This window comes from Doryrhamphus excisus, linkage group LG23, assembly GCF_037039965.1.
Source record: "Doryrhamphus excisus strain RoL-2023G ecotype Guam linkage group LG23, RoL_Dexc_Guam_v1.1, whole genome shotgun sequence".
Lineage (NCBI taxonomy): Eukaryota > Metazoa > Chordata > Actinopteri > Syngnathiformes > Syngnathidae > Doryrhamphus > Doryrhamphus excisus.
The window spans coordinates 1,225,168-1,252,141 of record NC_136379.1 but is presented as its reverse complement, the minus strand read 5'-3'; the positions used below and the strand labels follow the sequence as shown (position 1 = coordinate 1,252,141).

The window sequence follows — 26,974 nt, the reverse complement described above, 5'->3', positions numbered from 1 at the left end:
CCAGCCAATTTGGTCTGCTTATATCGATACAAAAGTAGCTTAAATCAATCTTTGCTTAAGGATTTCAATATCAAAAAAGAACATGGCGAACGGCTGCTTCCAGTCAACTTATTTTTCACACTTCCACCACCAGAGCACAGCACACACACCGATTCCCGCATTTCCTGGTTCACAGGTCATGCTCAACCTGCCCCACATAGCTGGCCAGACACATGCCTGCAACAGAAGAACCAACTGACATAGCATACACACCTATTCCAACGAAGACACAAGCGTACAAATACATGTATTTAATTGTGTTGTATTCAGATATCTTTTTATTGCTTGCAATAATCACTGTTTTTCATATGTACATGCTGGCGTTCGTGGAGAGAAACCACGAACGCAGTTGGTTTATGCAGGAGATGCTAATCAAAATGTACTGACTTATTTTACACTAGAATTCTTTTAAATGTTTTTTTAAGTGTTTCAAGTTAATAGTGTTCTTTGACAGTAACATAAAAATGCACAAAAACAGGTTGGGCAGCATCCCTGATAGGGTCGTGTTCAGCGTGAGCGCTTCCACTGTACAAAAAGCCTTCCGAAATCCCGTTTTGGTCTGCGGAACTCTAGTTGGCTAATATGGGTTTTCTCATTAGTTCCTGTTGACAGCATGGTGCATTCAAAGACAAAAGCAGCAAGCTTTCCTCTCAGCAGAGATAAAGCAAAGTTATACGCATTCAACGTTTCAGCGAGCATGACTCAGACCACCAAAGACTCCAAAGAAGACTTTGTGGAAATGTCAGTGAATAAAAATACTGCTTAGAAATTGGAGTCAGACATCTGGAGGAAGATCCTCGTCCTCCGTGGTGGAATGTGGAGACTGACGCATTGCCTGCTGTCATCCGCTGTGAAAAGGGCAAAGTCCATCCCAACCAACAGGTCACCCCTGTGTAAACACTGGGTGCAGCTCATACCAACAGGCGGCAGATTTGACACAGCTGGACGTTCCTCAAGGCTGTGTGACGGCCCAGGGTGGAAGAAGACCTCCTGCAAGGGAAGGAGGGAAGGACGATGACAAGGTTCATGGAGACTGAAGGTGATGTTAGCATGCGGTGAACTGAACAAAATGTTTTTCTTATTACAAAGTGGAAGCTGCACTTTGTCATTCCGCAATATGATGGAAATAATCTTCAGCTTGATGAATACCACTTTTGCTTTTACCTGTTTATTCGTTAGCAGGCTACTTACTGTCACGATCGGGCTTCACCCCGCCGTAACAGCTCGTTTAGTTCCTTCTTTGCCTCTGTTCCTACTTCATACCCTTATTTTGTATTTACTTCCTCTGTTGCTCTGTTCCGTTTTCAGTTGCTTTTTCAGTTGTTCTCCATTAGTGTTGTCTATTTAGTTCAGGGTCACTGTCATTTGTCATCGAGTTGGTCATGCTAGTGCATTGTTCTGCTGCATAGCACCAATAAAGACATTTTTACCTGCAACTGGGTCCTCCTCTCTGGGGTTGAACCGTAAAGCTCCTAAGCCGGAACGTGACACTTACTGGCTCATGGAGGATACTGGACCCATGATGTCTAGTACAGTTCGGGGCATCGGTGTGCTTGTTGAACTTGTGTGATGGACCTACATCGACAGGATCGCTTTTTAACGATGTTCTAACCGCTGGGCTCCAAATTGGGGTAAGCTTACCCCTAGGGGTACCCAGACTGCCGTTGGGGGTACATGAATAAAAATGAAAAACAGCTCGACTACATTAGCGACAGACCCTGAGATTTACATAATGAGCTCAAACGTCTCATGTGAACGGGAACAGAGCAGGTAGTACAGTGCAGTAGAAAGGTGACAACATGAAGCTGGTCATTGATCTGTGTGTGGAAGCTAATGCTAAGTTTTGTTAATGACGTGCATGTAAAGTGCAGCCATTTTTCAAAAGACAACCCCTTCATTACCAGCCATTTTAGACGATTTGGACCGATCTTTCCAGGCACACAGAATATAGCATACGTATATATGACCATATAAACATGCACCCTACCAAAAGAAAGATTAGACTCCTTCTTTCAGACTTGTCTTTGTCTTTTCTGGGTGTTATAAAAATATAAAAACAGTTAAAAAGACGCAGCTATGAATAGTAATGAGTCTCTTTTTATCTGTTTTTATATCTTTAGAATGCACACAAACGTGTGTTTTCATGTCTCACATAAGGACTGTGGATGATGGGCAAAATTGACCCAAAAAGTGTAGTTTTCCTTTAAGCACTTGCATGCTTCGAAGGCTGCAAAACGGTCAACGCAGCAAAGTACATATCAATTAAACCTGTTACATTATCCTGAATTTAATAAAATATAAAGTAGGTTTTATCTTTTTCATGGATTTCAAAGACATTTATTCAACCTGCTTGACTTCATTCAGAACTTGCACACGTGTTTCAGGGGGGAGTGTCAGATTCTGGATGGTAAAATACCAGGAAAGCGTTCTTAACCCAAACGCATACAAAAAACACTTGAGTGCAAACGAGAGAATGGACTCCCTGGTGTATTATTTCATCCACAATAGGCATAATGTAGTGAGGCTCGAGGTGCTCTATGAAGCGTTTAAACCCAACATTACTCACCACTGACAGGGGATTGCTCTTGATTTGCTGCATTTCAGTATGCTGGAAAATACGCTGAAAACAAGTACATTTATCTTCAATTACGTCTTTACCTAAATTATGTCTTTGAACGCAACCCGTAACACTTTAAAGGGAACCTATTATGCTTATTTTTCCACATTTTGTATTCTATGTATAGTTGTGGTCTCCTATAGAGCAGCGACAAACAATAACCCCCACAAAAAAACGTTAGATTTTCCAGAATCTGTACCTATTCCAGCTGTATTTCCTTTGATTTGTGCCTCCTGCCCAAATGGTTTGTTTTACTTTATTCCACCCACAGCCCGCCTCCGAGCATGCCTATTCCACTGAGTGGACATAGAGTGAGATAGAGCAGCTGCACACAATAACTCGCACTAAAAACCTTTTTGATTTTCCAGAATCTGCACCTATTCCAGGTGTATTTCCTTTGATTTGTGCTTTCATTTATTCCACCCAGAGCCCGCCTCTGGGCATGCCTATTCCACTGTGACTCATCACACGGCCAAAGTGCTTCCTAACTTTGAACCATATAAGGAAATCCGACCCTCTATGATGTCACAAAGGGGCAGTTTAACCACGCCTTTTGAAACCGAGCATTTTGAGCCATCCCGAACTTCTATCAGGGCTAACTTCCAAATACACAAACCTCATTATCAGAAACTTTGGCATCATTTAACGCAAGAATACAACATTCTAACTACATTTATAGGTCAGAAAAGTGGAAAGAGTGTGGATTAAATGCTGTGTTACTGTTAAAGAGACTGGTGTTAGACAAATAGATTTTTAGACTTGTGTGGTATGTTTTAGCTTGACTGACATATTGGGCTCCATTTTCATGGATCAGGCACACCTGCCCTCCACCAACGGGGTATGGCCAGCGCACTTGGAATTTTTTTTGAGCAACACAGCTCCGTCCCTCCAACCAGCACAAGTGGCAAAGAGGGAGGAGAGAAGGCATGAGAGGGTTTAACACAGCCCATCTCGGTGCAGCCAAATTGGATGCGTACAGTGGTGCGCTGAATGAAATTACCACTGTGTGGGGTGCGCCACGCTGCGCCACCCTGCGCTACCTTGCACTGCGCCACAAAGTTAGAACCTGATGAGTTCATTTGGGGCTGTTAATACCTGCAAATAAAGGATCGACCGATACATCGGCCACAAATATCGGGCAAAATCGGCCGTCGGCTAAGGGTGATGGGAAAAAAATTCATCGAGCCCACAAAAAACATATCGGTCGATCCCTATTGCAAATATATATAATTCTCTCTTTCTATTAATTAAATATTCATAATACCGCATATTTTTCATATTCAATTCACTAGCAAGATCGCATAGTGTATATACTGGTCATATATTTTATTTCATATTTCATATTATCTTATAAACTGTATTTGTACATAATCCTGGGTAAAATTGTTAATTTATTAATACCTTTAGGTTGTTTATATTGTTTATTATTTACTGTTTAACTGCTTCTGTCCTCTTTTGCTGCTGTGTAATGCAAATTTCCCCACTGAGGGTCGAATAAAGGCATTAAATAATTCATTCATTCATTTTCTACCGCTTTTCCTCATATAGACAAACAACCATTCACACTCACATTCATACCTGTGGACAATTTGGAGTGGCCAATTAGCCGAGCATGTTTTTGGAATAAAAATAAATAAATACAATTTAAAAAAATGAATTAATAAATAAATAGAATTTTTCATAATTTGATCATATAAAACCCATTTATAAAAAAAAAAAAAGAAACCAGAGTACCCGGAGAAAACCCACGCATGCACGGGGAGAACATGCAAACTCCACACAGAGATGGCCGAGGATGGAATTGAACCCTGGTCTCCTGGCTGTGAGGCCACTCGACCGCCGAATAAAGGCATATCTTATCTTAAATACCGTAAAAGTGGGTGACTTACATTACAGCTCTAGTAATAATACTATGTAGAATACTGCAACATGATCGATGACATGATGCTATGTTATACACGTATGGGTGAGTCTGAATGACTATTTGAATTTGTTTTTATTTGTATGCCTGAAAATGCCTAATTTAGCCCCAAAACACATCTAATTTCCATAAATATGCTTACATCTGAAGCTATGAAAGTTGAAGCTCAAAGTGATGAGGGAGGACTCAAGTGGATAAAGTGCACAATAGCGCTGCTCGGAGGTGTGAAATACACAGCTCATTAGCATTAAAGCTACAGACACACAGAAACACTTCCATCCATTTTTTTGGAGGGGTAAAAAAGGGTATTCTTGCTTGATTAGTCCTTTGTCCGAACACCACTCCGACGCTCAGCTAAGCAACGGACTGCCATGATTGCGGCTGACCTCACTTAGCTGCGGTCTAATTGACAGCCGTTGGAGGGAAAATGCAGAGGGCGCAGTGAATTAGAGAGTGAAATTCCATCCTGTCTGAAATAATCAATCGGCTGCCATTTGGAGCTGACATACAGAAGAGCGGAGAAAGGGGGTGGTGGGGAACACGCGGAACGTGTCGGACTGCCGACGGCTCCTTAACAATTCTCCACATGGCTTCATTTGAACTGCCGGCAGCGTTTAAGGCAAACTGTGATTGTGTGGAGAGCGTGGTGCCTCTTTGCTGTTATTATGGAATACGCAATAAATGCAGCCGGATCGTACCAACCTACTAAACGAGAAGCCATTCCTGTAATCGCCACGCTTGGGGTAATGAGGAAGGCGTCCTGATTTGCATAGTTGTCGGCTTCTTCAACTCCCACAGCGCCTCTCCTTGGAGATGTTAACCGAGCTGCACAGTAAAAGAAGAGTCAAAAAATGAGCCTCCAAATTTTAATTCACAGTACCCCCCCCCCCCTGCGGCAGGAAAATATATTGACTTTGTCATATTCCACCCCTGTGGCGGTAGTGACTTGTTGAGAGTGGAACACAGTGACTTTGAGAGCACGGAGTGATCCCGGGGAGGATAAATCACAGTTGCTTGCACTTACGTCGCTGACTTTTACCTCTTTTGGTTCATAGTCCGTGAGGATTAGAGCGTCATCTTTAATGCACAAGCAAAGCTGCAGTAAGAACACAGCTGTGGGGCTGTGCATGACGAGCACCGTGGGCTGAAGGGGATCGGCTTGATTGACGCTTGTTTGCTTCGTTGTTCCTTTTGTTTTATGACAGGATTGAGTCGTGTAAGAGGAAGAATCCTTACAGATTATGTACCGCGAGCTTTGGGCATTTTAACATTATTCAGAATAATAATACATTATATTTTCACAGGGCTTTGAGGGTCATTGGTGGGCTGAATGTGGCCGCAGTTTGCCCCCCGTGGACTAAAAAGACTATAATTAGTAATATATTATGGTATAATATATAATATTATAGGCTGGCGACCAGGCCGGGATGTGCCCCACCTCTCGCCCGAAGATAGCTGGGATAGGCTCCAGCACCCCCGTGACCCTCGTGAGGATAAGCGGTAGAAAATGAATGAATGAAATGAATGACTGAATAAAATATTATGGGATGGCTGCGCGGCGAAAGAGTGGTTAGTGCGCAGGGCACACAGCTAGGAGACCTGAGTTCAATTCCACCCTCGGCCATCTCTGTGTGGAGTTTGCATGTTCTCCCCGTGCATGCGTGGGTTTTCTCCGGGTACTCCGGTTTCCTCCCACATTCCAAAAACATGCTAGGTTAATTGGCCACTCCAAATTGTCCATAGGTAGGAATGTGAGTGTGAATGGACAGTTGGGATAGGCTCCAGCACCCCCACAACCCTCGTAAGGATAAGCGGTAGAAAATGAATGAAGAACTGAAAACATTTTGGGAGTGATCTGCATAAAAATCTGCACAAAAAAGGTACTTGTTTGGGACATTTAGCCTTCCGGGTGCTAGGTGTTAGCATGCTAATTTTAGCACGTTAGCATTGCTTACATGTCAACGTTAGCATAACTCGTATTTTCTGTGATTTTCATGGGTAGACACTTAAATATTTGAGTACTATGATGCTAGGTTTTAGCATGCTAACATTTCCATTTTATAGGTATGAATGTAGTGTGAATGGTTGTTTGTCTATATGTGACCTGTGATTGGCTGGCCACCAGTCCAGGGTGTACCCCGCCTCTTGCACGAAGACAGCTGGGATAGGCTCCAGCATACCCACGACCCTATAATAGTAGGGTTTGAAAATCAATTTTCTTTGCTAAAATGTGATAATACTGATAAAATGCTTTTGTCAGGGTTGAGATTTCACACTTTATAGGGTGGTCCTTGAACGCACCACACTTTAATAAGTGTGTGAGGCATATTTAGTGATAAAACCTGGATTGTATCGCCAGTGAACAAAAGCAATTGAAGAGGGCAGGGTTCAGTCGCTGAATTTAATAAATGTTACCAAATGTAACAAATTTAACAAATGTTGATCCAAAATTTGACCATATCGATGTGAAGCTATCAGGAGTGTTTGGAGATGGGTTGAGCAGGATGTGTAACAAAAATAGACAATTCTATGGGCGTATCAATTCACTTTCCATTCATTCATCTCTACATAGCCAGTTGCTGTTTGACGCCCCTGCACAACCTGAAGCTAAATTGTTCCATTGAGGGGAAAAAAGCACCCCAAATCATGATGGGTCCCACTCCATTGAAAATATATTGTCATGCCAGTAACATTGGAAGCCATCAGGACTGTTAAGGTTACATTTTTTGTCATCAGAGAATAAAACTTTATTCTTGATGTCCCACGTTTAGCGCTCTCGGTGCTCTGTCAGCTGCCGTCGTATCGTTATTGTACTGTACTCGGCATCAGTAACAACCTTCATTTGGGCCAAGGATTGTCCCCTGTCTTCACGGACAGCAGATGGGATCCTGCGGCTCGGGGCCGTTGACTTTTTTGGGTCGACCATTTGACTTTTTTGTTCCATAGCCCTCAGGATGTCTCCAGAAGTTTAAACTGTCTTACTGCGTCTGTCCACTCTAAGCAGCAATTGTGCGCTGTTTGAGGCCTTGCCTATGCAGCGCAACAATCTCTCCGCCTTCAAAGAGCGAAAACTTTTTTGCCTTTGCTATCAAGAGATCATGAGATAATTTTTACCAAGATTTTGGCTTGTAAAGGCTGTGGTCTTAAACTTTTGATCAGCTGACGAACTTCCTACCATAGTTCACTTTAATACTTGTTTGCAATAAATTGCTTAATTCAGTTTTAGCATTTTGAAGGTCTACATCAAACCTCCTTACGATCCAACATTACAAAATGTCAATTCTTGTCAAAAGTTGATCAGGAGTGGATTGGCTGCAGTGGTATAGAACTGCACTGCGTCCCACTCGGAGCTATTTCTAACGTCTAAATAAAGGAGCACATTGGTTCTCAATTATTTTCTGTCATGCCTCCCCAGGGGAGTCAAGGGGAGAGAAATGATTTGTCCAGCGAAGTTACTTGAATGATATTTCTAAGCGGTTTTGTATGGTTCCTATAATAAAGTGTGACTTGCGAGTGAAATGAAATGCATGTTGTGTGTAAGTCTGTGTGATAAAACGGTCCACACGAGCAGATGAGACGTTTAATTTGTAATGCTTTTCCACTGTGCTTCGGATGCAACCCTGCACTATCAGTTAATTTCCCCAGTGCCCACACTTGATGCCAGCCAGGACAAACAGTCTCCTTAAATGACCTTTCATCCCCTTCCTTGAAAACCTGATTTTTTATTCTTTTCCATACATTCGTTTTCCATCTTCCCAATGTTAATACAATTCACCTGGGCTGTATACGTATTGTCATTTCAATTTGATCACCTCACAAATTGGCTCTTTTTGCTCCTAATTTCTTTTTCATATTGCCCTTACGTCCTTGCTGGCTTTTATTAGCGACAAATGCGGTCCACTCCGTCTTCTACAATGGCCGCCGCTCCCTCATCAATAAGCTAATCATTCAGCTGCTGCCTTGGCAGATGCTGATATACGTACTAATCACGCCTGTCCCATTGAGAATCGCTAATGTATTCATCACACTTATTATACAGCGACAGGGTTTTTTCAGCTATTGAATGTGGTCCATTATCGCCGAACATTTTATTGAATGATTAATAAGGCTAGCGGGAGGTAGCAATCTTATTAAAAACTCTACTCTGAAAAAGGAGTCGCTGACCTTGTTCTTGATAGGGCCTGTTTCAGTCTCGGATGATCATATGAGGATGTTAAAAAAAAAAAAACTCATTGTTTTCACTCGATGACTGCGGCAAAGTTGATTTGTAATCACACAAAAGATGCATCAGTGCATCAATAATTCAAGGTTACTGCCTGTTGACTTTGGCCTGCAAGCCATGAATTAACTACCGCAACAAGCAAAGAAAAGTCAAGAGAATAACTCAACAATTCCCATTATTCACATGAATGTATGTGATTTCTGCAACTGTCATTGTTTCTGCATAGCCTTGACTTAACAACCAGTACATAGCCGTTCACATTAAAAATACTCTAAATTCAAAATATCAACTGTGGGAGGTCTCTTGTGGTTTATTCTGTGTTTTTATGACTGCCATTATATTTAATTATAATGACATGTCATTATAGGACCATAATGGTTCATTATAAGGAATTAAAATATTATTCATGATAATTTTGCTTTGCTGATTTGCTGGGTGAAATCACAGCCTCATAATGAGGCACACCGCTTGTGAATAAAAATGGCATCTTGCCGACTGGGCATGGACTGGGATCAAAACAGGAATAAAAATAAAAAAGCATCATAAAGGACATAAAGAGGAATGGCTTATACAATCACTTATATACAAATACTCCGTTCAGAGAAAGTATAATTACCACAACATCCTTTCTTCACTGTAACCCACCGAACAACGGGTGCACAACGTCCATGTTCTCCATGTTAAGTATTTATTTTAATAACACAACTTGACACACGGGCTGCACGGTGGTCTAGTGGTTAGCACTAAAAGCTAGGAGACTAGTGTCAATTCCACCCTCGGCCATCTCTGTGTGGAGTTTGCATGTTCTCCCCGTGCATTCGTGGCTTTTCTCCGGGTACTCCGGTTTCCTCCCACATTCCAAAAACATGCTAGGTTAATTAGCCACTCCAAATTGTCCATAGGTATGAATGTGAGTGTGAATGGTTGTTTGTCTATATGTGCCCTGTGATTGGCTAGCGTGTACCCCACCTCTCGGCCGGAGACAGGTGGGATAGGCTCCAGCACCACCGCGACTCTCGTGAGGAAAAAGCGTTGGAAAATGAATGAATGAATGAATGAATGAACTTGACACGCATATTTGGATTTGAGTTTGTCTAAACTCACTTTGTGCAAAAAAATATCTGGATATACTTTATATCGTGTATCAATAATTCAAGTTTTGGTCCATATTTCCCAGTCTTGAGTAACATGAAATACCTCCAGTGTAGTTCGATCACTGCAACAATGTTAGTAATAAAAACAATGTCGCTGTAGCCTGGTTAATATACATGTCATCCTCATGAGGGTCATGGGTATGCTGGAGCCTATCCCAGCTGTCTTCGGGCGAGAGGTGGCGTACACCCTGGAATGGTGGCCAGCCAATCACAGGGCACATATAGACAAACAACCATTCACACTCACAATTATACCTACGGACAATTTGGAGTCGCCAATTAACCTAGCATGATTTGCAAAATTGCCCCCAAAAGCGGCGGACGTCTCTTATGTCTTTGCAGAATTCCGTTAGCCTGTAGCCTGAATAATAGGAATGTAAAGGTGACTATAGGGTTGTTATTTCATGTCTACAGGGCTCTAATAATGATAAAAACGGTAACTCCAAAATAAAATCACACTTTGGAGAAATTCACTTTGCAGTCATGTCTGGAACCAATTAACCATGATAAATTAGACGAGACAAGTCTACAGTAATGTGAAATGAAACATGATCTTCTACCAGTAGGGTTCTCCAAATAAATTGCCCATTCATTTTCAAGGGAAAAAAGTCACAGGAAATATAAAATTACTAATTGGTTGACAAATGTGGAAGGAATTAGCGGGAAGAAAATGAAGTGGAACGTAGAGGAAAGAAAGTAGAAGAACGAATAGACGAAAATTGGTGAAGCATTTCATATGCATTCAAACGAGGAAAGTAATTGGGGTTTTTTTGTGAATTATTAACTGAGACTTAGTTTATTTAGTATTTTAAGTGAAGTGCCAGGAAATACGTACTTGCCTTACTCAAAAATGAGATGCTGCATCTCAAGGCGCTATCGTAAATAAATAGAAATCAATACTACTTAATTTTCTCAAGTAAATTGACTTATTTAGGAATTGACTTATTTATTAAAGAATTTATTTTTCAAAGGTTTTTACTCCCATTTTCAGTTATTAGTCAGTAGTTTTTTGACTTGCTTGTTTAATGCGCCGCCATCAAAAACCCCAGCGTTGACCTCAACTTCAAAAGGCGCATCCACGGTATATGTTTAAAGGCGCCGTAGAAATAAATAAGGATCTTTTTAGCGCCTCCGGTGCCAATACTGATGAGACCAGGAGGCACCTCCACTGACGAGAAAGGGCAGGACGGCCTTCTGCAAACTCAGCAGAGTATGCGTGTGGGCGCATAAGGAAATGAAGTATCGCCATTAACATTGCTCCCGTCAGTTGGAAGGCCGTCCCGCAGGAGCCGGGAGAGGGGCCTGAGTGGCGTCGCCGCGGTTGATCAATACGGCTCGTCAGTCACAACAAACCGATTTAGCGTTGACAAGCGAGCGCTGGTGTCACATATCCATTACGGGGAAATTGAAAGTGACAAGTAATCCTGCAAAGTGACTGATCTTGCGCAATCAATTTAGGAAGCTCTTGAGCCAGTGCAGTGCTGCTGCTGTATTTAACAGATTTGAATGGAGGGTCTTGTAAAAAGTTAGCCAACCACTTACAAGTTTCCCACTAATTGTGGTGCACTTGACCCCAAGGAAGCCATTAAGAGGGGATAAAAGCAGAAAAATGACTGGATGTCAAACCTGGTTCTTTCTGCAAGATGACAGGAAAACACTTGACCTTGTATGGCAGCCCATCATGCAGCTGCAGCTGAAAAGAATAAAGAAAGGGGTAATTGCTCTTATTACAGCCATTAAGAAAGCACAAAAGTGTTCTTTTAGACACACAGTAAGTGTACAGAAGGTCATTACAATACATATACTGTAGTGCCATATGATTAGTATGAACAATATGTAACAACCACTGTTTTGCGTGAACGACTTCAAAAGAACGCGTTCACGGAACACATTCATTTTTTGAAGAATGTTGAGATGAAAGCAATGTATTTGTAAAAAAAAAAAAAAAAAAGAGTGGTGAAATGTGAGCATCAGCGCCACTGTTTACGTCCGGTTATTATTACTGTCTACATTTTACTTGCTGGTGCCGCGACACATGAAGCAGTCGACTACCCTTCACACTACATTACCCACAAAGCCTTGCGCACACTAGCGTAACTGTAACTTGGCGCTTTGTACTGAGTTGTGGACTCACCCGATAAACGGCACGGAAAGCTTTCGAAATCTTCCAGATTCTGCACCTCTTTCTGCTGTATGTCAATTGACTTCCTGCTTCCGGTCCAAACGGTTTGTTTATTTCATTTACTCCACCCCCGGCCCGCCTCTAAGTACGCCCACTCCTCTGTGATTGGTCACACTCCTAAGCCCTCATGAAGACTTCCGTATTAGTAGTTCCGTGTTCACAAATTGTTTTAATTACATGAAAAAAGACTATAATTTATGTGGCTTTTCTTTGCAGGGTGTTAAGAAATAAACTTGCATAGGCTAAAAAGTATATTCAATATTTTTCTACAATTCCACTTGGAAAATACACAATTGTTAACACTGAACAGTTTTAGGTGGTGATGGATGTCACGGTTTTCTTTTAAAAACAAGGTCGGTTTGTCATTCTCTCTCAAAAAAATTAACTTTGAACTAGATCCATATTGAAATGGTGTATGAATGTGAAAGATTCATATTTATACTGTGTGAACTGAACTTTAGGCTAGTTCATGAACACTGGCTACAACCCACACTCACAGACGACATTAGCTACACTTATACAATTCCGGTACAACTGCAACTACTCTCTTAAAGGGGACCTATTGTGTTTTTTTCCACTTTCTGACCTATAAATGTAGTTAGAATGTTGTATTCTTGTGTTAAATCAATTAAAACAGGCCGCTTTGGCAAGAAGCACAAATCCAAGGAAATACAGCTGGAGTAGGTGCATATTCTGGAAGATCTAGAACAGGGGTCTCAAACTCAATTTACTCAGGGGCCACTGGAGCTTGGGTCTGGGTGAGACTGGGCCGCATCAGGTTTTCCAAAAAAAAAAACAAAAAAACGCATTTATTAAAAACAAAAAAATGTAGAAAACTTTCCCTTTGTTCCAATTTTCTACAAGAAAAGCTCTGTTAAAACATTCCACTGTTCTCAAATATCTTACTTTTTATTTTTTACACAATAAACAAAGAAAATCAATCAATCAGTAATAAATAAATATAATAATAATAATAAAAACTTAAGAAAGCACATATAGTTGGTGGGTAGACAAATGATTTTTTTCAGATTAAAATGAACAAAGCATTATTAGAGCCCTGTAGACATGACAAAACACGACTATAGTCACATTTATACTCTTTTTATTTACAACATATTGCGCAACTGCAGGGTCTTGAGACACATGCTAACTCGCAAACTAGAGAGCTAGCGACCTAAACGGTAGCCTTCAAGTTATTTCCTTTAAACTTAAATAGCCAAAAACTTACCACTTCCACACGGATAGGGAGGATAACTATTAACAGTTATTTAACCTTTAACATGAACATGAATCAAACGTAATAATTTTTTCTGGGTACATGATACCATACAACATCCATACACTAACATTAAACTTTCATATCAAGGCGGGGGCCTCAAACTAGTGTCCTGCGGGCCACATCCGCGTGTTTGAGACCCCTGATCTAGAATGTTTTTGCGCGGGTTATGGTCTGTAGCTGCTATATATGAGTCCGCAACTCAATACAAAAGGTTGAATAAAAATGAGCATAATAGAACATAATAAAACTCCCACAATAAAAAAAACAATGGTCAGCTCAATGAGAATAATGGGGAGACAAAAAAAGCAACAATTGCGGTTTTGGTTGCTTTCAGGCATGTTATTCCAGTCAGATTGAGTGACAGGTGCTACATGTTTTTACCAACCATTGTTTTTGTGGTAGGTAGCACCAAAAATCCAGTCCAAGTAACTGAACCGGAGTAGCAATGTCTTCAGTGCCATTGTGGAAAGTTCTGGGTAATGTAATTTAACTTTCATATAAAATGACAGAACAAGAAACTTTTCACACAGAACACAATAGATTTGGCACAGTAGCATGACTGGAAGCGACAAAACCATATTTTATGTAGCTGCTGTCATAGTATGGCATGTCACCTGGGGGGTCAACATTAGCCAGTGTATCTGTGAAGAGACAAACTGTGTTGCTTTCCCACCGGGGCGGCTGGAAGAACTTGCCAGGGCAATGAGGATGATGGGGAACCAAACCAAAAAAAAAAATCAACCAATGCAATGAAAGCAGCTACTGATTGCTAATACACTTTGTGTAGGTAGAACTTCCGTCATTTTGTATTAAAGTTAATAGGAACTGGATTTCTGGTACTGGATGGTAAAACAAACTGCGCCTTTTGCACACATTAAACCACACTAGACAGTTAAAAAATGGATACATTGATCCACAAACAATTTCCAATGAGCATAGGGAGACAAGAAAAGCAAAATTCAATTATGACAGCAGCTACTTAAAATTGGCTTGGTCGCTTCCAGGCATGCTACAGTATATCGCGCAATCCCTTTTGTGATGTGTGCGGGGGAGAAGCGTGTTGCCCTGTCATTTTGGATTAAAGTTAAAAGGAAATATCTCGAGCTTTCCACAATGGCGTTGAAGACATTACCGCCATTCCCATCCAAATACTTATGCAAGACTGGATTTTCAGCGCTTGATAGTAAAACCACACGGTTCCTGTCATATACATTAAACCACGTTAGACAGCAACAAGAAAAAAAAAACACACACACTTGATAATGACAGCAGCTACTTAAAATATGGTTTCAAATCCCTGCGGAGGGGAATGTTCGTTGTTCTGCCATTTTGGATGAAAGTTAAAAGTAACTTTCTACAACGGCACTGAAGAAGTTGCTGCCATTCCAATCCAATTGTTCGTATATGACACACCGACGTATCTCAAATCATACTACATCTACAACATAACTCCAGCCTTAGCATTTCTGCCTGCAATGATGAACTGCACACATTCGAAGCTCCATTCTCAGTCTTAAGCCCATTATTGATTTTGTTGTTGTTGACTTTGTGGGTCCACATCAATACTGCAGATAAACAAAACATACCTAAATGTAAAAATGGATGCTAGAGGAGTTGAGTAGATGCATCTACTGCACTGGACCGCACAGTCAATCTGATTTGTGTGTTTCTCTGTGGTCAAACTGTGCCACGAGAGGAAAAAGGAAAGCCATCCAGAGAGAGCATAGAAGGTCACGATTGACTGATTGCAAGCAGGAAAGTCCAATTCAAATGATTCCCGAAGGCAGTTCCAGTTTATATTGGGGTGTAATCTCTGGCAAACTGTAAACAACCATTTTTTTGTGCTTTTTATATTAGATTTGTGATTACTGGAAAGGATCCAGATGCTGCCTGCAATGATGATGATGATGATGTCGCAGGCTTTACTGCTGCTCGTGCACCCGCAGGCGCCTAAAACCACAAGACACAAACTGTCGAGAAAATTAATTTTGCTTGTGAAATATGCAAAAAGTTACAAAAAAAAAAAAAAACTGGCAAACCTGTCCATAAGAGATGAATGCTTGTTATCCACGCACACCTGCCAATCCCCGACTCACCCCCCCCCCCCCCCCTTCCACCTCCTCTATTTGGCATCCAGCTGCAAGGCAAAGCAAATAGGATTTAGGCTGCGGAAGTATTTTCAGATTAAAAGCTGTAGAACACAAATCAAGATTTGCGCAGTAATGAAAACAGGATTATGGATTTGCTGGAAAGCTTTTGCAGTCAGTATTTTGTGAAACAATGTTCTATCCAAAAAGTCGCCCGGAGATAATAAAAAACAAACACACAACTTCACAGTTTGTGAGTGACATCTCAGTTTTCTACGGGAGGAGGCTGTCAGGTTAGAGCCATGTGCACACACACAAACACACACACAAACACACACACACACGCACACACACACGGCAACTGTCACTATGCTTTTTAACGTATGATTGACATCCTTCACTGCATATTTAAAATGCTTTCAATGTACAGAGAAGAAGAAAAAAGCACTATCACAAGGGTGACCAAAATGCGGCCCAAGGGCCATTTTCAGTCTGCAGCCTCATGTTGTTTGGTCTAGAGCAGGGGTGGGCAAACTTTTTGACTCACGGGCCGCATTGATATGACAAAATTTACGGGCGGGGGGGGGGGGGGGGACTATATATTTTACACGTAACAGTCCACCTGGTATTATTGTATCTGTAAAATTGTCATGCAATCTGCTAATATTTATTATTTATTATTTTATATTTATATTTAAATATTTTAAAAATAACAAAATATTATAATAATTACAATAAAATTAAAATAATAATTATTATATTATTATTATGTAAAATATGCAAATATAACAATAATATTATATATAATTATATAATAATTAGCATTAATATAATAATTATAATACTCATAATAGTTCTAATGATAATTATAATAATCTAATAATCTAATAATAATAATAATAATAATAATTATTATTATTATTATTATTATTATGTGCTTGTGTCCCTTTTTTCAGGAGCACTTTGTAAACAACAGACCATGTCAAAAAATGAAATTGATAAAACCATCAAAAGGTTGGCTCAGGCCATGATGCCAGGTTGTATGTTGAGTTTAAATGAAATACTTCGGAAAGATTGGACGGGCCGTATTCAAACACTTGGCGGGCCGGATGTGGCCCCCGGGCCGTAGTTTGCCCACCCCTGGTCTAGAGACAGTACCACTGAGGAAAAAACAGGAAGCAGAACTGGAGGTAGCAGAGATGAGGATGCTGAGGTTCTCATTGGGAGTGACCATGATGGATAGGATCAAGAACAGGTACATCAGAGGGACATTACATGTTAGAGGCCTTGGAGATAAAGTCAGATTATCGGCCAGACTGAGATGGTTGGGACATGTCCAGAGGAGAGATTTTGTTTTTGACTCCCGATACTTCCTGCTTGGCTATTGTCTCATCAGTTTAAAATAATGCAACATTCCTGACACCTAGTGACTCGTGACCCAGTGTACACCACTATGTGTTTTTCAGTGTGAATGCTTTATCTTTCAATTTTAGTTCATGTAGTCATTTCTTTGCCTTGAAAATACTTAACTCATTAATTTCGATTTCTCATAAGACATATTTATACGTTTCTTTGTGCTACAGGCAAAAAGAGGTGATGACCCAACTCCACAATAGAAGAGAGCATATTTGGTGCAATTTTAAGTCAGAAAAACGCCCACAAAGTCGCAGAAGTGCATTTTCCAAGAACTACGCATGCAACTTTCCCAGATTATGAAAAGGCACGCATGCCCGCACACACACACAGTTCGATTCCAAATGTGAAAATTGTAAATAGTTTATGATGTTACATTTCTAAATAGTTATTTTAATGTCAAACAACAGTTTTTAGTGTTGTTTAAGTTCTGGCATAGTTGTTTATATATGTTGGCTAAACACACACATATAAATATATATACTTACGTATATATATTTGTGTCAAAGTAAAAGTTCTGCTTGAAATGTATCTTTTCACAAAAAGCTATTTTTCTCCCTTTTTTGTTGAGAACTGATATTTTCCAGAAAGTTACCAATGTTCTACTGCTGATTGCTGAACGGAAAAAGGTTAAAAAAAATTCTGATGAAAGATCAGTCAAAATCATCCAAAATGTTCGGTACCGAGAGGGACGGCTTTTGAAAAATGGTTAGGACTGAATAAGTTAATTTTGCCCAAAAATGTGTACATTTTGCTTAAACGTGTTTGTTTTTACTAATAATAGCCATAGTGAAGGACAAAACAAGAATGATTTATTAATTGATATATTTTGTAAAAACCTTATAGAGTAAAGGTGTGAAATTTGAAGCATTTATTATTAGATATCACACAATATATAATATAATATAATATATAATATATCTAATATAAAGAAGAAGCGGATATTAGATTGGTTGTAGCATCTCTAATCCACAACATGGACATCTCTGTGTACTTCCATTTCCTCCCACATTCCAAAAGCATACATGTTACTTTCAATGTCATGGCAGAAAAAAGGTCACAATATTATAGATAGAACCAAATGGATTTGAATTATTTGGACAGAAACCGAATAAAAATATTCAGCCAATGACATTTTTAAACTATTCCAAAGAAAAGATGAAGCACCCACTTTTGATGGTTTAAATGATGAGAGAACATTTCACTATTTTTGAAATACCTTTATTATCAGAGATGGTGCGGAACAAGCAGCCCAAGTACAATTTGAACATAAAATCAATCTAAAATATGATATGCAAAAGGGCAGTAAACGTCTGGGAAATAACATAATCATGCAAAGTGTATATGAATTGAGGCATTTACTTTCACTAGCCCCCTCAGTACCACAGTTCTTATTATTGCCAATATAACAGAGGGAGACTATAGTGCAAAAAGTAACACTTTTTATAGTTCCTTTTTACTGTTCTCTCATAGTTATGATGGGCCCTATCATTATTTCTAAAAAAAAAAAAAACACCATATTAAAAATAATTGTTAACATCGGTGTCCATCCGCCAACTTTCTGCCATATTGAGGCAATCAATCAGTTGAGTCCTAATTAGAGACACTGCTTGACAGTGCATCACAAACCGCTTAGTGACAATGACAACGTATCCCATCAGACATCCTCTGGATTAAAGCATCATTTAAAAACAGTCTTCCAAAGGAAGAAATGCTTCTGATCTCAAAGGCTGCAATACGGCCAAAGTTAACTGTGGTCAAAAGGTCATCTTCTCGTCAAACGACTTCCACGGATCAAAGTCAAATCCATCCTTATTGATCGGGATGAGTTGCCGGGGCCAAAGTTGTGCTCTGAGTAGGATGTGGTGCAGTTCACTTCAAACATCTACAAGACAATTTGATCTATGACCTAGCTATGCTCAGCTTGAGTGGGATGCTATTCAAAATCAATAGTATTCCTAAAATTGGGTAAGCAGTATGGATTATTTATTTTTTTATTTTTAAGGTTTGATTGTGACCAGTAAAGCACCACACAAAAAAAATGCACCAATCACATGTCATTTGTGTAATGCAAATGTGCAATATTTCCATCACTGCCTCTGTTACTACCTCGAAAACATATTTATTTATTTAACAACTCAATACACTCATATGTGACTTTTACTCACATCTGACCCATTCATCACTGCACTAAAATTAATATATCTGCAATATGTCTGCAATACATATCTGCTTCTGTGCAATATTATGTGTATATCTTGGATATCTTGTATATATCTTCTCTTTTTTTACTTTACTTTTTGTATACTTTTTTAACTTGACTATTGCACTGAAAGGAGAAGCTCTCCAATCTCGTATAATGACAATAAAAGTCATTCCATTCCTTGTATGACCTTTTTTGCAAACTGCACAACTTAAAAATATTAAGGTAATTCATTGGTTGATTCATTTTATTGTAAGTCTGGGATGTACCCCGCCTCTCGCCCCAAGACAGCTGGGATAGGCTCCAGCACCGCCAACCCTCGTGAGGAATAAGCGGTAGAAAATGAATGAATGGTACCAGGTACACCTTGGACTGGTTGCCGGCCAATCACAGGGCACATATACGTAGACAAACAACCATTCACACTCACATTCATACCTATGGATAATTTGGAGTCGGCAATTATGAATTTATTTTATTAAATAAACTTATTTTATTAAAATGTGGGAGGAAACCGGAGTATCCGGAGAAAACCCACGCATGCACGGGGAGAACATGCAAACTCCACACAGAGACGGATGAGGGTGGAATTGAACCCTGGTCTCCTAGCCGTGAGGTCTGCGCGCTAACCAATAGACAGCCGTGACAAATTTTTTGGAATGTGGGTGATGATGCAACTGCACAATAGAGGAGATCATGTTTGGTGCACGTTTCATTCATTCATTCATTTTCTACCACTTACCCTCACGAGGGTCACGGGGGTGCTGGAGCCTATCCCAGCTGTCTTCGGGCGAGAGGCGGGGTACACCCTGGACTGGTGGCCAGCCAATCACAGGGCACATATAGACAAACAACCATTCACACTCACATTCATACCTATGGACAATTTGGAGTGGCTAATTAACCTAGCATGTTTTTGGAATGTGGGAGGAAACCGGAGTACCCGGAGAAAACCCACGCATGCACGGGGAGAACATGCAAACTCCACACAGAGATGGCCGAGGGTGGAATTGAACCCTGGTCTCCTAGCCGTGAGGTCTGCGCGCTAACCACTCGTCCACCGTGCCGCCAGACAAATAATTATAAGCATAAAATAGTGTGTGTTAAATATATGTTGTGGACCCCCAGACTATTTTGTTAACTCAATGCGACCCACGAGTGAAAATATTTGCCCACCCCGGTCCAGGGTGTACCCTGCCTCTCGCCCAAAGTCAGCTGGGGTAGGCTCCAGCGCATTGAAAATGAATAGCTGGATAAAGCAGTAACCAAAGTACAAACATAGCAAAAATAAAGCTTCATTTTGTGAGGAATGGCCAACCCTGTGACAAGTGGCGTACCCCACTTTGGGAACCTCGGATATATAGGACATCAATGCAATGTACTATTTTTTTTTTTAGGTCCTAAAAGAATTCCGTGGGCCAATAATCGTGAGTTGCAGAGTGCTGAAAAGAAAACTCCCCAAATAAACAGAAGCAAATCCAATGTATCCTTCCTTCACCTCTTATCTGTATCTCCCTCTATCTTCCTCCTGCTACTCCCTGCAAGGCGAAGCCCTGCTGGGCCCGCAAACACTCATGAAGATTTGAGGGGGCTTTGAGCCAGGCAAGCCAGGGTAATTATCTTGAGCTTGCTGGGCATTTAATGAGCTTGAGTGTGATTTATGTAGCCGTATGCATGGAAAATAGAATAGGGAGGGGGGACCGCCATATTGACCTCCTAAGTGATTAATTTGGCGCCGCGATGTGGGCCTGGATATGTTTCAATATCATATCGACAACAGCATGATTACACTGTGAATTATGTTGTTTCGTTGGGCTTCAAGGTGAAAACTTTAGTGTCAAGTGGGCATTGCGCCTCGTAACAAACGGGTGTATTAACACACACATACAACACAATATTAATCATCTGTCACAACATACATTAGGGAACATACATTACTTACTGTCCTGTTCAAACTACTCAATTATATCATAAATGTACTTAGAATGTTTCATTCTCGTGTTAAATGATGCCAAAGTTTCAGATATGGAGGTTTGCACATTTAGAAGTGAGCCCTGAAAGAAGTTTGGTGTCACATGTAGGGCTCGTAAGCGTTGCGGTGCGACCCCAGGATGACCCCAGGACCCCAGGAGTTGAGGACCCAAATGCAGGTAAAACTTGTTTTAATGATGATGCAATGTAGCGGAACAACAAACATGCATGAACAGAAAAACGACAAAGCAATGACAAAGATCCAACAACGGAAAGAGGACACAACTGAACTAAATAAACGGGTGAGAATTAGAAGCACGTGTCTGAGAAATGAAAAGCAGGAAAACAGAAACAAGGCAAGAAAGGAAGTGGATACCAAAATAAGAGCATTAAAGGAAAAATAACTGAACAGTCGCAGGGGCTAACTCCCGCATCGTGACAGTACCCCCCCTCAAGAACGGATCCCAGATGTCCAAAAGGGTCCAAAGACAAAGAAGGATGGGAGGTGGGGGGGGAACGGAGGTGGGTTGCTGGCCAGACCTCTCTGGAGGTCGACCGGGGTGGCAGGGCCAGGATGGTGAGCGGGCTGAAGGCGGCGGGACTCCTCTGTAGGTCCCCCAGAACGGTGGGCCCTGTGGAGTCCATGGATGGGCCCCTGTGGGGGGCCGTAGGAGGCAGTATACTTAAAGGGACCCTATTGTGCCCCGCCCCCCCTTACTTTTCTGACTTAACGGTTATACGTTAAGTACGTTTTGGATGATTTTGCAAGTTCAGTTTTACAGAGTTCTACCGACATCACTGCGATCTGGACTTTCTTATATGGGCTGCAGATTATCTGCACTCAGTAAACGTGGACCTACATATCCGGAAGTCCCCGGGAGCAGTTGGGACCATGGGTGGAGTAAATAAAATAGACCGTTTGGGTTCGGAAAGAGGAAGTCCATGGAAACACTACAGAAAGAGGTGCAGCATCTGGAAGATCTAGAAAGCTCTCTGTGCAGGTTGTTGTGTGTAGCTGCTCTATAGGAGTCCACAACCCAATACATTCATTCATTCATTCATTTTCTACCGCTTTTTCCTCACGAGGGTCGTGGGGGTGCTGGAGCCTATCCCAGCTGTTTTCAGGTGAGAGGGCACATATAGACAAACAACCATTCACACTCACATTCATACCTATGGACAATTTGGAGTCGCCAATTAACCTAGCATGTTTTTGGAATGTGGGAGGAAACCGGAGTACTCGAAAAAAACCCACGCATGCACAGGGAGAACATGCAAACTCCACACAGAGATGGCCCAGGGTGGAATTGAACCCTGGTCTCCTAGCTGTGAGGTCTGCGCACTAACCACTCGACCGCCGTGCCGCCCCAACCCAATACAAAGCACTGAAAAATGAGCATAATAGGCCCACTTTAAAAACTTGTGTACTACGCTTAAAACTGAGGTACACCTTTAGTCCCAAGTAAACACCTTACATTAGTCTTTGGCAGTTTCTTAATTCACTGAGGCTTTAGCGATTAGAGGATAAAAGTGTCCTGACCTGCCTCAAGGTCCATTTTCCACCTGCTATCTGGCTCACTGTGGGTGAAATCAGGTCTTCCAGCCGCATTTTAGCCTGTTGATGAAGCTGGGGATTCAGTGGTTTGTCCCAAGGGGGTGAGGGAATGATGGATTATCTTGCATCCAGTCTGCCCCTTTCCTTTCTCAATTTAAAACGGCAACAAGTCTATCTACAGATCAGTTAATAACACGGCACTTCTCCCTTTTTCGCCAGATCGCTCAGTCCATTTCAATTAGAATCCCTCGCTTTGACCCCAGGATTTCGAAAAAGGGGCCTTTTTCTCGTGGCGAATCCGAGCCAAAACGTCTTTCGTAGCGGATGCCTGTTGCATTACTGCAGGTTTTGGAATGACTGTGCTTTGATGGGAAACCACATGGGACAATGTGTTCTATCTGTATTATTTGCATAAAAATTGAAGTTTTTTTTTTTAATGCAGGTTGGAGTTTGGGCTTGTTTTGCCTCAGCGCTCATCCCTTAGAGACAACCTGTTCAAGTCGTATCTATAACAGACCAGTGAATGTGCTCACTCATTCAGGTCTTTGTATTCTCGCATTGTATCTGTTGCCACCGTACCATTTCTTTGAAAAGTCTTCATCAGTTCATGATTTGGATACACTTTGACTTCTGCAGCAGCCCCTCAGACTGGAGCTGTCCTATCTAGCCAGACTTAAGCTGTCCTACTTACTCCTTGAGCATGAACTGATGAGAGGCCAAACGTCTTTTAAGACAACCCAAACAGTCCAGTTTTCATCGATTCAATGCCCATAACAGCTTTTATTGGCTCCAGGGCTCCCCCGACAGTATAAACATCTCTTTATACCAGGGGTCTCAAACACGCGGCCCGCGGGCCAAATGTGGCCCGCAGGACACTAGTCTTGATATGAAAGTTTAATGTTAGTGCGGCCCGCGCAAGTTTGATATGGATGCTGTATGGTATCATGTACCCAGAAAAAATTATTACGTTTGATTCATGTTCATGTTAAAGGTTAAATAACTGTTAATAGTTATCCTCCCTATCTGTGTGGAAGTGGTACGTTTTTGGCTATTTAAGTTTAAAGGAAATAACTTGAAGGCTACCGTTTAGGTCGCTAGCTCTCTAGTTTGCGAGTTAGCATGTGTCTCAAGACCCTGCAGTTGCGCAATATGTTGTAAATAAAAAGAGTATAAATGTGACTATAGTCGTGTTTTGTCATGTCTACAGGGCTCTAATAATGCTTTGTTCATTTTAATCTGAAAAAAATCATTTGTCTACCCACCAACTATATGTGCTTTCTTAAGTTTTTATTATTATTATTATATTTATTTATTACTGATTGATTGATTTTCTTTATTCTTGATTTGTTTATTTATTTTTCATCTTATTTTGTGTAGAAAAATAAAAATTAAGATATTTGAGAACAGTGGAATGTTTTATCAGAGCTTTTCTTGTAGAAAATCGAAACCAAAGCAAAGTTTATTCATTTTTCTGTTTTCAATAAATGCATTTTTTTTTTTTTTTGGAAAACCTGATGCGGCCCAGTCTCGCCCAGACCCGAGCTCCAGTGGCCCCCAAGTAAATTGAGTTTGAGACTCCTGCTTTATACGTTTTGGTCCCTTTGTGGTATTCCATTAATTTCCAGTTTAGAACGCTACTTTTTTCCTCATGCTTTGAACCCTGCACATTGTACAGCAATGCGGCTAATTTATGGCTAAAAACTAAATTTCCCATGATATTTAGAGTTGGCTTTCTGCAAGTAGTGATGTGTAAGAGTGGAAGCTAATATCACATTTTGAAATCTGACACATCTTAAATAAGTTTGATGAAGTGTAAAATGACTACAGCTTCTGTTGGGACGACTCGGACCGCCAACCGTCCACTATCACCGAAAGGTTTGGAAAGAGTTGCCTGAATATGGAATGGAATGGCCTTTATTGTCATTATACAAGATGTACAACAAGATTGGAGATATAATAAAGAGCTAAATTGCTACTTTGCTTGGAAACAAGAAAAAGAGCAAGTGGTGACGACTATCAACATCAACATCACCAACGGGTTTGGAAAAGGCGAGACTGAACGAAGAGGACAGCTCAAGCAAAATGTCTAAACGAGGAGCGATAACAAAAGACAGAGAGAGAAGGAGGCTGATAAAGTGTGTGATAAAGGAATTATGAGGCCGTTTACTCGTGTTGCTTGTCAAGATGACTTGAGTGCTTTAAGTTCCCAGGCGGAGGAGGACATTGACAATGAATGACATTTGTGGTAGGCTGCTGTTGAACAAGTCACATGACACTCACTGTTGAGCACTGTCAAGTCAAAACGAACTGTTCCGCACTTGAACACACCTTTATGTTTACAAATCATTTTTTCTCTATAAATTGAGTGGGTGTGGCTTACGTATGGTGTGCTCTATAGTCTGGAAATTATAGTAATACAGATGTTGATTGGCCAATACTCCCAGAATTGGATCACAAACCTAACACCACATCTCACTATACAAAATATATACAAAAACATGCTAGGTTAATTAGCGACTCCAAATTGTCCATAGGTATGAATGTGAGTGTGAATGGTTGTTTGTCTATATGTGCCCTGTGATTGGCTGGCCACCAGTCCAGGGTGTACCTGGGACAGCTGGGATCGGCTCCAGCAACCCTCGTGAGGAAAAAGCGGTAGAAAATGAATGAAAAAAATGTAAATGTAAAATGTAAAATTATAATTATTCTCAATAATTTTTGGTTTATGTTTCCGTCTTGGTCTGACCTTCTGGAACAAATTAATAACAAAAACCAAGGCGGTATTACTATTTATTTTTATTAAAGAGAAGTATTATACAAGTGGGTGCAGCCATTAAGTCATTTTTACACAACACATCCATCATGACCCAATAAAATCATATATTTATTTAGCAGGAACACAAGCCTACAGTGTTGTCAACTCCAGAGTGGAAAAAGATGTGCATTGTGACATGATGGTTTCACACAGAGATAAAACTCGATAAAACTGGAGATCAGGTCCTTGAAACCCTGATGTTTAAATCCCTGATTTGTAAACTACAATGACAAAATATAGGACTGGACTAACCATTTTTTTTAATTTAACTCAGTACAATTTGACATTTTCTGACTTTGCAAAGTGTAATGCTTTGAACCGAAACAAAACTGAAACTGAGAAACGAAGAAGTTGTTGCGTCTACTCCAGTCGGTCTGGACTGTGAACTCCAATGAACTCTAATTTAAAAAAAAAACACCCACCTAGTGACAAGTGAGACTGGGAACACCAAGGTAGGTTGGATTGCAAGGTTTACAGTGTACGTAAAGCGCTTAAAGTGTGGTTCCAATTCTGCCTTTCACACTGTCGCGGGGGTGCTGGAGCCTATCCCAGGTACACCCTGGACTGGTGGCCAGCCAATCACAGGGCACATATAGACAAACAACCATTCACACTCACATTCATACCTATGGACAATTTGGAGTCGCCAATTAACCTAGCATGTTTTTGGGAACGCATGCACGGGGAGAACATGCAAACTCCACACAGAGCTGGCCGAGTGTGGAATTGAACCCTGGTCTCCTAGCTGGGAGGCCAACCACTCTGCCCCACAGTCAGGAGATCTGGGTTCAAATCTCAGTTTGGGCGTCTCTGTGTGGAGTTTGGCTGGTGACTAGTCCAGGCTGTACCCTGCCTCTCGCTGGGATAGACTCCAGCATATCTCAGCGACCTTAGTGAGGATAAGCGGTGGATGGAGATCTCCTGTCTCTCGACACCCCTACTGCTGTGGCAACGTCACACAGAGTCGCTCACCTCTGGATCCCCTTGTCAGTGATACTGAGCCATCCCGCTGCAAATGACTGCAGGCTGGGCTGACAGTGAGGCAAGACCAGGTGGTCCAAGTCACTCCTCCATGTCCTTCTATGCTCTTCTTGTCGGGAAATAACAAAACTGGGACTCAGTCTTCCAACCATATTCGCAATGACCTCAATGGGAGATCTGAAATCATCAATAAATTTGGCCACAAAGTTGGTGCAATTTATTTATTTTTTCTAGGTTTGGCTCAAAAATATTAGAATCTGTTTAGCTTGTAGTTTCTATTACTCAACCGAACAGTTCAAATGGACAGATGGCAGTCTCAAATTAGACTACGTCATCTACGTCAGTGCCACAGATAGATTAAGGTCCTGTGAGAAACATTGTCATTTGTTCATTTTTTTTAAATTAAATGAGCAACTCGGGTGACATTTGCAATGTAATTTCTTTCCCGAATGAACGAGTTGGCATTTTGAGTAAAATTAATTATTCAACTCGGCTAAATGTACGCCATGAACTCTGTGTTGCTCTTTCCAGTCGA

The 26,974-nt window shown here is 40.9% G+C and overlaps 1 protein-coding gene across 1 annotated transcript; it reads right to left on the bottom strand.

Moving 5' to 3' along the window:
* Nucleotides 1-209: 209 nt before the first annotated feature.
* Nucleotides 210-26,591, bottom strand: LOC144894919 (uncharacterized). The gene is made up of 6 exons (XM_078788624.1): nucleotides 26,431-26,591; nucleotides 21,629-21,743; nucleotides 12,088-12,216; nucleotides 11,580-11,646; nucleotides 5,280-5,402; nucleotides 210-1,029 (listed from the first exon to the last, which is right to left on the bottom strand). The coding sequence occupies exons 1-6, from the start codon at nucleotides 26,589-26,591 to the stop codon at nucleotides 992-994; spliced, it is 633 nt and encodes a 210-aa protein (XP_078644750.1). The 3' UTR covers nucleotides 210-991.
* Between the last annotated feature and the right edge of the window lie 383 nt (nucleotides 26,592-26,974).

Coding starts and splice junctions, on each gene's coding strand:
- LOC144894919 (XM_078788624.1), bottom strand. CDS start 26,591: ATGGTTGGAAGACTGAGTCCCAGTTTTGTTATTTCCCGACAAGAAGAG. Junction 12,217..21,628: donor CCCGGTCGACCTCCAGAGAG/GTCTGGCCAGCA, acceptor GGGCGTACTTAG/AGGCGGGCCGGGGGTGGAGT. Junction 1,030..5,279: donor AATGGCTTCTCGTTTAGTAG/GTTGGTACGATC, acceptor CTTCCCTTGCAG/GAGGTCTTCTTCCACCCTGG.